At 39.8% G+C, this 15703-nt stretch overlaps 2 protein-coding genes across 2 annotated transcripts in view; one reads left to right on the top strand and one right to left on the bottom strand.

Annotated features, from left to right (window-relative positions):
• The window catches only part of ITGB3BP (integrin subunit beta 3 binding protein), an 89007-nt gene extending 80972 nt beyond the window's left edge, over positions 1-8035 (bottom strand). Inside the window, exon 1 of the mRNA XM_068964298.1 lies at positions 7935-8035. Within this exon, the coding sequence (XP_068820399.1) occupies positions 7935-7939 (5 nt within the window). The 5' untranslated portion in view covers positions 7940-8035. The remainder of the gene's footprint in view (positions 1-7934) is intronic.
• A 322-nt stretch (positions 8036-8357) lies between these two features.
• EFCAB7 (EF-hand calcium binding domain 7) overlaps positions 8358-15703 on the top strand; it is a 58956-nt gene continuing 51610 nt past the window's right edge. Inside the window, exons 1-2 of the mRNA XM_068966610.1 lie at positions 8358-8444; positions 10381-10568. Coding sequence (XP_068822711.1) covers positions 10382-10568 — 187 coding nt within the window. The 5' untranslated portion in view covers positions 8358-8444; position 10381. The remainder of the gene's footprint in view (positions 8445-10380; positions 10569-15703) is intronic.

Below are 15703 nucleotides of genomic sequence, written 5' to 3'. Positions count from 1 at the left end.
TGGTATTCCCATCTCTTTCAGAATTTTCCAGAGTTTACTGTGATCCACAAAGTCAAAGGCTTAACTTTTTCACTCTCCTCTTTCAGTTTCATCAAGAGGCTCTTTAGTTCTTCACTTTCTGCCATAAGGATAGTGTCATCTGTATATCTGAGGTTATTGATAGTTCCCCCAGCAATCTTGATTCCAGCTTGTGGTTCATCCAGCCTGGCATTTTGCATGATGTACTCTGCATATAAGTTAAATAAGCAGGGTGATAATATGCAGCTTTGACAATACTCCTTTCCCAATCTGGAACCAGTCTGTTGTTTCATATCTAACTGTTGCTTCTTGACCTGCATATAGATTTCTCAGGAGGCAGGTAAGGTGGTCTGGTATTCCCATCTCTTGAAGAATTTTCCACAGTCTGCTGTGATCCACACAGTCAAAGGCTTTGGCATAGTCAATAAAGCAAAAGTAGATGTTTTTCTGGAACTCTCCTGCTTTTTCGATGATCCAAGGGATGCTAGCAATTTTATCTCTGGCTCCTCTGCCGTTTCTAAATTCAGCTTGAACATCTGGAAGTTCTCGATTCACATGCTATTGAAGCCTGGCTTGGAGAATTTCGAGCATTACTTTGCTAGCATGTGAGATAACTGCAACTGTGTGGTAGTTTGAACTTTCTTTGATATTGCCTTTCTTTGGGATTGGAATGAAAACTGGTCTTTTCCAATCCTGTGACCACTAGTGAGTTTTCCAAACTTGCTGGCATACTGAGTGCAACACTTTAACAGCATCATCTTTTAGGATTTGAAACAGCTCAACTGAAATTCCATTATCTCCACTAGCTTTGTTTGTAGCGATGTTTCCTAAGGCCCAATCAACTTCACATTCTAATGCCCACTTGACTACTCTCTTAACAACTTTCAAACATACAATATAGTATTAACTACAGTAACCATACTGTACATTACATTCCCAGTACTTAATGTATTTCATAACTAGAAGTCTGTACCTTTTGACTACCTTCCTTCAATTCTTCCCTCCCCATCCCCCATTCTCTAGTAAACACAAGTCTTACCTCATTTTCCATGAGTTTGTTCTTTTTAAAGATTCCGAATATAAGTGAGATTATATGGTGTTAACCTTTATCTTTTTGATATTTTGTTTAGCATAAGGCCTCAAGATGCCATCCACATTGCAAGTGGCAGGATTTTCTTTTTTGTTATGGTTGAATAATATATATATATACATACACACACATATAATACACACACACATATATACACAAACCAGATTTTCTTTATCCATTCAACCACTGGTGGATACTTGGCTATTGTAAATAATGCTGTAATGAACATGAGGGTACATGTATCTTCCTGGGTTAGTGTTTTGATTTCCTTCAGATAAACACTCAGAAATGGAGTTGCTGGATCACAGAGGAGTTCTATATTTTGAGGAAACTCCTTACTGCTTTCCATAGTGGCTGCACCAATTTAGATTCCCACTAGCAGTGCCCAGATTCCCCTTTCTCCACATTCTCACCAGCACTTGTTATCTCTTATCTTTCTGATAAGAGCCATTCTTATCTTTCTGATAAGAGCCATTCTTATCTTAAGGTATGAGGTGATATCTCATTGTGGTTTTGCTTTGCATTTTGAATAGTGATGCTGAACACCTTTTCATGTACCTGCTGACCAGCTGTAGTCCTGGGTGTTCATTGGAGGGACTGATGTTGAAGCTGAAACTCCAATACTTTGGCTACCTAATGCGGAGAGGTGACTCATTTGAAAAGCCCCTGATGCTGGGAAAGATTAAGGGCAGAAGGAGAAGGGGACGACAGAGGGTGAGATGGTTGGATGGCATCACCGACACAACGGACATGGGTTTGGGTGGATTCTGGGAGTTGGTGATGGACAGGGAGGCCTGGTGTACTGCGGTTCATGGGGTCGGACACAACTGAGCAACTGAACTGAATTATGCAAATATAAACATGGTTTGAAATTTGTCTACACAAGATGAAATCTCTTTAAAGCAGCAACTTAATCATTCAATTAATATTTACTGAATAACTATACTAATCCATGATATCAATGAGTAACAGTGTCACAGTTGGTAAAGTAGCAGAACCAAGATTCAAACCCTGGTTTCTCTTACTTCAAAGTCTTCAAATCCAAAAATAAAAAAAAAATTAAGGTTTCAACCTAGACGGAGAAATAATGATGCCACTAATTTTATAATGTACACAGGAGAGAAGCAAAGTTGAAAGGGATGATGATTAGCCTAATGGAATGAGGAACAGCATTTATCCAATGCATTTGTTTTCCCAATTCTAAGATAGCATCTACTTTATATGACCAAAGAGAAGGCAGAGAAAACTACAGTAATTGAGACTGTAGTTCAAGATAATTAATTTCTAAATCTTTAAGAAATATTTTGAGTAGTATTTGACACTAAAGAATACATATAGCATAATTAATTTATGAAGCATAATGTGAAAATAAACAACCATAAACTCACCACACAACTTAAGAACTAGACCATTACCAATATGGATGGGTACACCTATATGTGCTTTCTCTAATCCGTCTGCTTTCCCCAGAAAGGCTACCATTAAACTAAATTTTGTATTTATCATTCCTCTGTTTTTCTTCCCTAAATAAACTTATCATAAACATACAGAATCCTCAACTATAGTTTTTTGCTTGTTCTTAAGCTTTATAAGGACTTTCCCTTGTGGCTCAGCTGGTAGAGAATCCGACTGCAATGCGGGAGACCTGGGTTCGATCCCTGGGTTGGGAAGATCCCCTGGAGAAGCGACAGGCTACCCACTCTAGTATTCTGGCCTGGAGAATTCCATGGACTGTATAGTCTATGGGGTCGTAAAGAGTCGGACTCAACTGAGTGACTTTCACTTTCATGCTTTATAAAGGTAATCTGCTTCATGTAATTTTCTACAAATTGGCTCTTTCATCCGATAAGTTTTTAAGATTCACCCATCCAGTCTATTGTTATGGGACATAACTGTTATACTTATTTTACATTAATTTAGGCCATGCATATTCCAAAATTACTTGTTATATTTTTTTCTATGTCAAGGTTCAAATAAATTAGAAAGGAGATAGATCACACAGTCCCATGCTCAAAATGCCAAGTTCATATTAAAAAGTTATCATCTCAACATCACTTAAAAACCAGATCCCTTTCACATATAACTTGCCAAGATAACTTTCTGCACCATTATTTGTGACCCTGCACTTAAACCATGTTGAAAACTAAGTTTCCTAACAATTATGGAGATCCTCTACTGAAGTACTTTTGCATTATATAACCATTAATTTCATCTTGAATCACTTTGCCAAAATTAACTCAGTGAAGCTGCTATATATCAACTTTATACATATACATATATAAGCTGCTACACAACTTTAAGGTCATGTATTTATTGTCAGAATATAATTACTGCACACTCTCCTAAGATAACATGTATCAGTTAATATGTTAAGAAAACAGGTGTCCAAAAGGTCCACATTTAACAGTTTTTAGGGGTTCCCTACTATCTACAGCAGAACAGGAGCATATCTCAGGAAGTATCACTACTTATTATGTAAACACAAACCAGTTTCCACTGATTTCCTATTTGACAGGGAATTTGCAATGTTACCCTCATAGTTTTGTATAAGTGCTAACTGGGTTCTTTTTCTAGTGCAACAGCATGGTGACAAGTCTTTTTGCTTCATTCTGGGGAAAGGAAAACCTCTTTGATAATCCATAACTTCTAAAGGTGTAAGTGAAATGTATTTATTGCTACCTGTGTGTAGGATACCTTATTAGGTGCTACGCTCTCTTATCTAGAAAGTAGAGATAACAGCAGCACCTACTGCCCAAGGTCTTTTTTAGGATTCAATCAAAAAATGTAGGTCGACAGTTAATCACAGTATCCAAATCATAACTACATATTCAACAAATGTAGATTATTTCTGTAAATCTTTCCACTTTCACATCAATTCTATTTTCTTCAGATGTTCCTCCTCCTACTTGTGTTACTTTGCATTTGGCAAATACATGGGGAAACAATGGAAACAGTGACAGATTTTATCTTCTTGGGCTCCAAAATCACTGCAGATGATGACTGCAGCCATGAAATTAAAAGATGCTTGCTCCTTGGAAGAAAAGCTATGACAAACGTGAAGGGAAGTGAAGCGAAATGAAAGTCACTCAGTCATCTCTGACTGCAACTCCATGGACTGCATAGTCCATGGGATTCTCCAGGCCAGAATACTGGAGTGGGTAGCCTTTCCCTTTTCCAGGGGATCTTCCCAACCCAGGGACTGAACCCAGGTCTTGGGCATTGCAGGTGGATTCTTTACCAGCTGAGCCAAAAGGGAAGCCCAAGAGTAGTAGAGTGAAAGGCTTATTGCTTCTCCAGCAGATCTTCCCGACCCAGGAACAGAAAAGGGGTTTTCTGCATCCCAGGAGGACTCTTTACCAACTGAGCTATGAGGGAAGCCCTGACAAACCCAGACCGCATATTAAAAAGCAGAGACATTTCTTTACCTACAAAGGTCCATCTAGTCAAAGCAATGCTTTTTCCAGTTGTCATATATGGATGTGAGAGTCGGACTATAAAGAAAGCTGAGTGCTGAAGAGGTGATGCTTTTGAACTGTGGTGTTGGAGAAGACTCTTGAGAGTCCCTTGGACTGCAAGGAGATCCAACCAGTTCATCCTAAAGGAGATCAGTCCTGAATATTGATTGGAAGGACTGATGCTGAAGCTGAAGCTCCAAGTCTTGGGTCACCTGACCCGAGAACAGACTCACTGGAAAGGACCCTGATGCTGCAAAAGACTGAAGGCAGGAGGAGAAGAGGAGAACAGAGGATGAGATGGTTGGATGGCATCACCAACATGATGGACATGAATCTGAGCAAGCTCTGGGAGTTGGTGATGGACAGGGAAGCCTGGCGAGCTATAGGAAAGAGTTGGACACGACTCTGCGACGGAACTGAACTGAAGATAATGGAGATAAGTTACTCTAGAAGTGCACAGGAGGAAGGTACCTAATTCAGCCTGGGGATAAGAGGCAGCCAGAGAACTTCATCTGAACATATTATCTCCGCACTGATCATAGCACACACCCTCTTCCAACAACACAAGAGAAGACTCTACACATGGACATCATCAGATGGTCAATACCGAAATCAGGCTGATTATACTCTTTGCACCCAAAGAAGGAGAAGCTCTATACAGTCAGCAAAAACAAGACCGGGAACTGAGTGTGGCTCAGATCATGAACTCCTTATTGCCAAATTCAGACTTAAATTGAAGAAAGTAGGAAAAACCACTAGACCATTCAGGTATGACCTAAATCAAACCCCTTACGATTATACAGTGAAAGTGGGAAATAGATTTAAGGGACTAGATCTGATGGACATAGTGCCTGAACAACTATGGACGGAGGTTTGTGACACTGTACAGGAGACAGCAATCAACACCATCCCCAAGAAAAAAAAATGCAAAAAAGCAAAATGGCTCTCTGAGGATGCCTTACAAAAAGCTGTGAAAAGAAGAGAAGCAAAAAACAAAGGAGAAAAGGAAAGCTATATCCATTTGAATGCAGAGTTCCAAAGAATAGCAAGAAGAGAGAAGAAAGCCTTCCTCAGCGATCAATGCAAAGAAATAGAGGAAAACAACAGAATCAGAAAGACTAGAGATCTCTTCAAAACAATTAGAGATACCAAGGGAACATTTCATGTAAAGAGGGGCACAATAAAGGACAGAAATGGTAATGGACCGAACAGAAGCAGAAGATATTAAAAACAGGTGCCAAGAATACAGAGAAGAACTGTACAGAAAAGGTCTTCATAATCCAGATGATCAGGATGGTGTGATCACTCACCTAGAGCCAGACATCCTGGAATGTGAAGTCAAGTCTGAGAAAGCATCACTACGAACAAAGCAAGTGGAGGTGATGGAATTCCAGTTGAGCTATTTCAAATCCTAAAAGATGATGCTGTGAAAGTGCTGCACTCAATATGCCAGCAAATGTGGAACTCAGCAGGGGCCACAGGACTGGAAAAGGTCAGTGTTCATTCCAATCTCAAAGAATGTTCAAACTACCACACAATTGCACTCATCTCACATGCTAGTAAAGTAATGCTCAAAATTCTCCAAGCCAGGCTTCAATAATACATGAACCATGAACTTCCAGATGTTCAAACTGGATTTAGAAAAGGCAGAGGAACCAGAGATCAAACTGCCAACATCTGCTGGATCATGCTGAAAAAGCAAGAGAGTTCCAAAAAAACATCTATTTCTGCTTTATTGACTATGCCAAAGCCTTTGACTGTGTGGCTCACAATAAACTGTGGAAAATTCTGAAAGAGATGGGAATACCAGACCACCTGACCTGCCTCTTGAGAAATCTGTATGCAGGACAGGAAACAAGTCAGAACTGGACATAGAACAACAGACTGGTTCCAAATCAGGAAAGGAGTACATCAAGGCTGTATATTGTCATCCTATTTATTTAACTTATATGGAGAGTACATCATGAGAAACGCTGGGCTGGATGAAGCACAAGCTGCAATCAAGATTGCCGGGAGAAATGTCAATAATCTCAGATATGCAGATGACACCACCCTTATGGCAGAAAGTGGAGAAGAACTAAAAAGCCTCCTGATGAAAGTGAAAGAGAGTGAAAAAGTTGGCATAAAGCTCAACATTCAGAAAATTAAGATCATGACATCCAGTCCCATCACTTTTTGGCAAATAGATGGTAAAACAGTGGAAACAGTGACAGACTTTATTTTTGGGGATCCAAAATCACTGTATATGGTGACTGCAGCCACTTACTTCTTGGAAGAAAAGTTATGACCAACTTAGACAGCATATTAAAAAGCAGAGACATTACTTTGCCAACAAAGGTCCATCTAGTGAAAGCTATGGTTTTTCCAGTAGTCATGTATGGATGTGAGAGTTGGACTATAAAGAAAGCTGAGCGCTGAAGAATTGATGCTTTTTAACTGTGGTGTTGGAGAAGACTCTTGAGAGTCCCTTGGACTGCAAGGAGATCCAACCAGTCCATCCTAAAGGAGACCAGTCCTGGGTGTTCATTCGAAGGAGTGATGTTGAGGCTGACACTCCAATATTTCGGCCACCTGATGCAAAGAGCTGACTCATAAGGCGGGAGAGAAGCAGACGACAGAGGATGAGATGGTTGGATGGCATCACCGACTGAATGAACATGAATTTGGGTAAACTCAGGGAGTTGGTGATGGACAGGGAAGCCTGGCGTGCTGCAGTCCCCAGGGTCGCAAAGAGTCGGAAACGACTGAGCAACTGAACTTAACTGATATATTATCTCCACTCCTACACCAAAGAAAAAGTTCTTTATTGAGCTTTGAACAACAACAACAAAAGTCTGTACAGGGCAATGATAAGCAAGAAAACTAAAGCCTGAGGTTAACTGATTCGCTCAACGTTGGTCAGCTCTTTTCAGAACTTGGCTACGGGTCCTCTTTTGAAAAATGGAATTTAGTTCTCTTGGGACCCGGTTCATGAGCTCTGCAAGTTTATAGGAACTTAACCACACTAATCCAGACATTAAGGGGCTTTATCAAATTATATGGCGTTTTGCAATGTACGCTGTCCTGTTCTCGGTATGTTAAACATATTTGAAATTATTTCAAGCAATACATCACTAAATATAGCCCATAGCCTATAAAATCTGTCAAAAGCCTTGGAGAATCAGAATTAAAGTGACGAAATACTACCAGATAAGTAAAACTGAAAGGAAGAGAAGCAGAGTTGGGTTGGGGCACCAAGCACCAGTCGGAGAAAGAGAAAAATTTACTCTCTGAAAAAGACAACGGAAAAGGTTACTGGGCCACAAAATATCTACTCGTCTTGCTCACAGAGGTACCGAAACACAGCAACACCAGAAGGAACAGATACTTACGGCATTTTGACTTTCAGGAACGCACCTCCGTCGCGGGATAAAATCACTAAGCAACTCCTCCCGTAAACAGAGAACCTTCCAAGAGAAACACCGAAGCCTGAAAACCGCGGGCAAATGGGCACTCGACGCTGTGCTACACTCAAAGCAGCCCGCCGGAAACATTCCTCCAGCGACAAGGGATCCCAATGTATTCCAGTAAGAGGGGAGGAAAGTCAACACATAGACAGCACTCAGCCCCTGCCAGGGCAACGCACGGCCCTCTCTCAGGATTCTGACAAGAAGGCCCCCAGGAAAGAGAGACAGAGCCATCTCTGTTCACTCTGGACTAAGTATCCGCAGATTTCTAGCCGGACTATTTAGGGAGGTGCTCCGTATCTTGTTTCCGGTGGCGGGGAGGTGCAGTTTCCATGGTAATTAAAAGAAGGCCGAGGACTGTCCTGCTGCAGTGAGAGGATTGCGGAGGCTTTGAGGAGACTTGGCTACGCTCCCTCGTTTGTGACCTGCAGTTAGGTAGCAAGCAACTCGCTGTCTCTCTCTTTGCCCGCTCCGTCCCTCAGTGTTCGGCTTCCTTTTCTTCACCCGCATCTTTTACTTCTTTGTCATACGTAGCCTTGCTCCATGTCTGTACTTAAAATGTACATATAAATGCGATTTTATTCCCAGAGTAATACAAAAAATAGAGAGATGTTGCCCGAGATCAGCCCTGAACGTATTTTACAGTGTAGGGACGGTGGCTAGATGACCCTCTGTTTTCACTTAGCCCTGTAGAAGCCTTAGGCGCTTGTTAACAGTTAATTTTTCTTGCTATTGTGTGGCTGGTTATTTATGGAGCATTTGCTGCAATGTACTCTCTAGGCCCCCTGTCTTGGTCTCCGGCTGAAGTTTTAAATGCAGGAGGTTTCCAAGCCTGAGGGGCTGAATTATAGATTTAATTATGCTTCAGTTTAGTTTCATGTTACGGGAGGTTAGGGGGTGGGGAAGAATTCTAGAACATTTTTGCCGTGGGATTTCCATTTGAGAGGGTCTGTTTATTTGGAAAGAACAGTTGGGGACAATCTAAAAAAACACATACACACAAAACCTTAAATTTCTAAGTTGCTGGCTTCAAAATGAACGTTCATTCTCCTTTCCTCATTGGAACAGATTTCTTTCACATTTGTGAAGATACGGGTATACGCATATGTGTTTAAAAACTGTGATGCTTAATTATAGTGATACCAATTTGCAGTAACCAGACTGTGACACCACATCCCTGTGGGGTCCTTCTAAATCTGGTGTAAGATGAAAGTGTCAGGCAGGCGGTCTGTAGGGTACTTCATCCATGATAAGCGATTATTATCTTTCTTTCCCAAGTGTAAAAGACCTATATAATTCAAGAAGGTGTTAGTGATTTAGGCCTCCTGAGTAAGAATCCAATGAGTCCTGAAGGGGACCCTACCTGTGTCGTCTTATTGTTGAACTAGAAATATTCAATTTATTAGGTTGAAAAGTATTTTTAGAAGTCAAAGCTGGGTAAAATAATGTTGGAAGCTGTTAGACCACCAGCACAATTTAGTGTCTTATAGCAACTGTTGCACAAGAAACCTTTTATCACATTAAAAAAGAAGAAACTGTTACCAAAATTTATATGCTTTTACTACTTACTCTTAGCTGGGTGAGATCTCTCTCAATTTTCCTATCTGTAACAGGTTCAGAAAGTACCTGACCACTGTAGTAGGTATATATCAAGATGTATGACAGTTCTTTAAACTCTTATGAGCCGAGGTGCTGTATAAACCCCCAAATTATTGTTATTATTAACATTATTATTGATGGTAATAGAATACAGTAAAACCACAGGATAATGCTATACATGGGATTTTAAAAATTCAGTCATTTAAAATGTGGGGCTGCAGTATTGAGATGTTAGTGAAATGACGTGGTTGATGCTGCCATGGAGATGAATGCCAACCGCCAATCACATTATATTCAAATTATCATTATGGTGGAGTTTCACTCTATAGTTTATTTAGCATCTATTATGTGCCTGGCACTGTTCTATATGCTTCAAATGTGTTAGTTTAATTAATCCTCATCACAATCCTATGAAGAGTCTCAACTGACTGTCCTCTAATTTTGAGAGAATAAATGCGTGCTTTTCCTTTGCCCTATGAGTCTTCTTTTGTATTTATGTTACATCTTTGTTTTAGCTTTGTTCTTTGGGTTCTCATATATATATATTATATATATATAATATATTTAGAAATCAACTGCCAAAAACTTATTCTAGTTTTACATGATAGTATAACCATATGCATATTATAATGTACATCATTTTTCCACATATAAAAACTTTCATGTCTTTATTCCCCGCCCCCCCCCCCCACCACCATTTGAAAGGCAAAGTGGCATTTTCATTTTAGGACTAACAGTGACTAAAACAAAATTTTAAATTATTTTTTAATAGAATGGCCATCAGTCCAGGAAGTGATGCGGCTTTCTCGGGTCAGAAACCAACGCGTTCAGAGAGTCCTCGATCAAAGAAATTTCTGCTAACTGAAGAGGAGATATTTTATATGAATTGTAGAGCTGCCTACTTAACTGTTTTCAAAAGCAGTTTAGATAACATTATTTCTAAAGATCAACTTTACTTAGGTAATTTTTTTTACTAAGTTTTCCTTATTTGCTGAAAGTTAATAGATCAGAAAGACTCCAATTAGAATTACATTGTTGAATCATTACTTAATTAAGCTTGAGCGGTAGAACTACATTACGCTATTGTGCCATTCTAATTTTATTTATTTATTTTTGGCTGTGCTGGGTCTTCCTTGCTCTGCACGGGCTTTCTCTAGTGATGAGACGGAGCTACTCTCTAGTTGGAGTGCATGGACTTCTCATTGCAGTGGCTTCTCTTGTTGCAGAGCATGGGCCGTAGGGTGCAGGACTTCAGTGATTGTGGTTCCTGGGTTCTGGAGCACAGGCTCAATAGTTGTGGCACATAGGTTCAGTTGCCAGGTAGCATGTGGGATCTTCCTGGACCAGGAATTGAACCCATGTCTCCTGTATTGGCAGGCAAATTCTTTACCACTGAGCCACCAAGGAAGCCCATATTATGTCATTTTATATAGCTACATAATCCAGGTTTGATGGTTGGTTGTACCTACCAGGCTCCTGTGTCCATGGAATTTTCCAAGCAAGAATACTGGAGTGTGTTGCCATTTCTTTTTCCAGGGGACCTTCCTGACCCAGGGATTGAACCAGGTTTCCCGCATTGCAGGCAGACGCTTTGCCATCTGAGCCAACAGCCCTCACATAATCCAGGAGCTTCAAAATAAAACTTACAGTGTTTGTATGGATTCGGTTCAGTTCAGTTCAGTGGCTCAGTCGTGTCCAACTCTTTGCAACCCCATGAACTGCAGCACGCCAGGCTTCCCTGTCCATCACCAACTCCCGGAGCTTTCTCAAACCCATGTCCATCAAGTCAATGATATCATCCAACCATCTCATCCTCTGTCTTTTCCAGTGAGTCAGTTCTTTGCGTCAGGTGGCCAAAGTATTGGAGTTTCAGCCTCAACATCAGTCCTTCCAATGAATATTCAGGACTGATTTCCTTTAGGATTGACTGGTATGATCTTGCAGTCCAATGGACTCTGAAGAGTCTTCTCCAACACAACAGTTCAAAAGCATCTGCTCTTTGGTGCTCAGCTTTCTTTATAATCCAACTTTCACATCCATACATGACTACTGGAAAAACCATAGCTTTGACTAGATAGACCTTTGTTGACAAAGTAACGTCTCTGCTTTTTAATATGATGTCTAGGTTTGTCAAAGCTTTTTCCCAAGGAGCAAGTGTCTGTTAATTTCTTGGCTGCAGTCACCATCTGCAGTGATTTTGGAGCCACAAAAAATAAAGTCTGTCACTGTTTCCATTGTTTCCCCATCTATTTGCCATGAAGAGATGGGACCGTATGCCATGATCTTAGTTTTCTTTTTTTTAAAGCTTCCACCAATTATTTGGTTTAAAATGTTTTTTAAATTCTTACATTGGCATTTTAAGATTATGATAATAGATTAAAATGCTTTTGACAACTGAATCATTAGTCTAAATTTGACCTACACTGGAGAAAATGTAAAGGTTATATATGTATTTATATATATATGTACACATATATCCACATGGGTATGTATTGAATGATTACAAAAGGGAAATATTAAAAAATAAGTGAAATTTTAAAAGAATTTGGGGTTTTGTTCTGTTTTTTAGGGATGAGGGTTTCAGAGAGTTGGTCTTTTGTTTTTACTTCTTTTCGTTATAAGGTAAGGTAAGGTAAAGTCGCTCAGTCGTGTCTGACTCTTTGCGACCCCGTGTACTGTAACCTACTATGCTTCTCCGTCCATGGGATTCTCCAGGCAAGAATACTGGAGTGGATTGCCATTTCCTTCTCCAGGGGATCTTCCCGACCCAGGGATCGAACCCGGGTCTCCCGCATTGGAGGCAGACACTTTAACCTCCGTATTTAATTGTTAATTTTTAAATTAAAGTATGTTTGAATTACAATGTTAATTACTGCTGTACAACAAAATGACTCAATTATACAGACATCTATATCTTGAAGAAGGCAATGGCACCCCACCCTAGTACTCTTGCCTGGAAAATCCCATGGACAGAGGAGCCTGGAAGGCTGCAGTCCACGGGGTCGCTGAGGGTCGGACACGACTGAGCGACTTCACTTTCACTTTTCACTTTCATGCATTGGAGAAGGAAATGGCAACCCACTCCAGTGTTCTTGCCTGGAGAATCCCAGGGACGGGGGAGCCTTGTGGGCTGCCATATATGGGGTCGCACAGAGTTGGACACAACTGAAGTGACTTAGCATTAGCATATCTATATCTATCTATCTATATATATATACATTTTTTTTTCATATTCTTTTCCATTATGGTTTATAACAGGATACTGAATATAGTTCCCTATGTTATACAGTAGGACTTTGTTGTTTATCATTGTATATATACCAGTTTGCATTTACTAGTCTCAGACTCCAAATCCAACCCCTCCCACCCTGTGATCCTGTTTCTATTTTGTAGATAGGTTCAGTTGTATTTTAGATTCTACGTATAAGTGATATTATATGGTATTTGTCTTTCTCTTTCTGACTGACTTCTCTTAGTATGATAATCGCTAATTGCATCGATGTTGCTGTGAATGGCATTTTGTTCTTTTTTATGGCTGAGTAGTATTCCATTGTATTTATGTATCACATCTTTTTTATCTATTCATCTGCCGATGGACATTTAGGTTGTTTCTGTATCTTCGCTATTGTGAATAGTGGTGTTGTGAACATAGGGGTGCATGTACCATTTTGAATTATAGTTTTGTCTGACTATATACCCAGAAGTGGGCTTGCTGAGTCATATGGTAATTCTGTTTTTAGGTTTCTGAGGAACCTCCTAACTGTTTTACATGGTGGCTATACCAATGTTACATTCCCACCAACTGTGTAGGAGGGTTCCCTATTCTCCATACCATCTCAGCATTTGTTATTTGTAAATTTTCTAATGATGGCCATTCTGACCAGTGTGAGGTGGTACCTCATTGTAGTTTTGATTTGCAGATCACTAATAATTGGCAATTCTGAGGATCTTTTCATGTGCCTGTTGGCCATCTGTATGTCTTTGGAGAAATGTCTCTTTAGATCTTCTGCTCATTTTTCATTTGGGTTGTTTGTTTTTTGTTATTGTTGTTGAGTTCTATGAGCTATTTGTATAATTTGGAAATTAAGCCCTTATCAGTCATGTTGTTTGCCAATATTTTCTCCCATTCTGTAGGTTATTTTTTCATTTTGTTTGTGGTTTCCTTTGCTGTGTAAAAGATTGTAACTTTAAGTCCAATTTGTTTATTTTTGTTTTTATTTCTATTGCCTTGGGAGACTGACCTAAGAAAACATTGGTATAATTTATGTCAGAGAATGTTTTGTCTATGTTCTCTTGTAGGAGAGTCATGTCTTATGTTTGAGTCTTTAAGCTATTTTGAGTTTATTTTTGTGTATAATGCAAGGGTATATTCTAACTTCATTGATTTACAGGCAGTTATCCAGTTTTCCCGAAACCACTTGCTGAAGAGACTGTCTTTTTCACATTGTATAGTCTTGCTTCCTTTGTTGAAGATTCACTGACAGTAGGTGTGTGGGTTCATTTCTGGGCTGTCTATTCTGTTCGATTGGCCCATAGTCTGTATTTGTACCAATACCACATTGTTTTGACTACTATAATTTTGTAGTATTTTCTCAACTCTGGGATGGTTGTGCTTCCTGCTTTGTTCTTTTTCTTCAGGATTGCTTTGGCAATGCTGGGTCTTTTATGGTTCCATATGAATTTTTGGATTATTTGTTCTAGTTCTGTGAAAACTGTCATGAGTAATTTGATAGGGATTGCATTGAATCTGTAGATTGCTTTGGGTAGTATGGCCATTTTAACAGTATTCTTCCAGTCCAAGAGCATGGGTAATCTTTCCATTTCTTTAAATCATCTTCAGTTTCCTTTATTAATGTTTTATAGTTTTTAGCATATGTGTTTTTCACTTCCTTGGTGAGGCTTATTCCTAAGTATTTTATTTTGGGGGTTGTGATTTTAAAAGGTATTGTTTTTTTCATTCCCTTTCTGATATTTCATCATTGATATACAGAAATTTCTGTATGTTAATCTTGTATCCCGCTACCTTGCTGAATTCATTTATCAGTTCTTGTAGTTTTTGTATGATGTCTTTAGGATTGTCTGTATATAGTATCATATCATTGGCATGTAATGACAGTTTTACCTCTTCTCTTATAACTTGGCTACCTTTTGTTCCTTTTTCTTGTTTGATTGCTGTGGCTAGGACTTCCAATACTATGTTGAAGAGAAATGGTGAGAGTGGACATCCTTGTCGTGTTCCAGATTTTAGCAGAAAGGCTTTCAACTTTTTACCATTGAGTATTATATGAACTGTGGGTTTGTCATAAATAGCATGTACTATTTTGAGATATGTCCCCTCTATACCCACTTTGGTAAGAGTTTTTATCATGAAGGAATGTTGAATTTTATCAAATGCTTTTTCTACATCTACTGAGATTGCTGGGGGCCAGCTTGAGGAACTCTGCCCATGGCAAAGGTCATGAGGAAGGAGGCTTGGCATACGCAAAGGCGTGATCAAGCCTCAGGAAACCCCCTGTTCCCGAGCATCTACCCCAAAACCAGAGTCTGTTTTATGCTCTCACCTACACCTCTGACTTTACGGGGGGCTCTCCCCCATAACCATTTCTCTCAGAGAAGGAGTTAACTTGGAGCTCCAAGTCAATAAAAATTCCTGGGCGTGACAAGAGTGTTTCAGCTTATGGACTCCTCTGAAGGTTATCTAGCCCACCTGTATAGGTTCGTCTGGCCACATGTGATTGTTTACAGCCTCCCAATCTGAGAGGCACGAGATGTTTTAGACTTACTAAAGGCAAATTCTTTTGGGGACTTAGAAATTATTAGTATAGTGGGTTGGTTAGGAATTATATTGGTGAAGGGTTTTTCATTTGTTGTGTTGCTGCTAATTCCCTGCCCTGGGTGGGACAAGGGTGTCTCAGGTCAAACCTCTCTGCTGACAGACTAGCTTGTGTGACAGGATTATCCATACTCCTGCCACTATGCACATGATTGTTTACTACCTCTCAACCATAAACAGCACAGAGAGTTTTGGAGTATTTTGAGAGTCTTAATTAGCATAGGGCTTTTCTCATTGTTGAGTCAATGATTGCCACCAGGCC

Source organism: Capricornis sumatraensis, chromosome 2 (assembly GCF_032405125.1).
Source record: "Capricornis sumatraensis isolate serow.1 chromosome 2, serow.2, whole genome shotgun sequence".
Classification (NCBI taxonomy): Eukaryota; Metazoa; Chordata; class Mammalia; order Artiodactyla; family Bovidae; genus Capricornis; species Capricornis sumatraensis.
The sequence above is the reverse complement of the archived record's forward strand: the minus strand, read 5'-3'. Positions and strand labels throughout refer to the sequence as shown.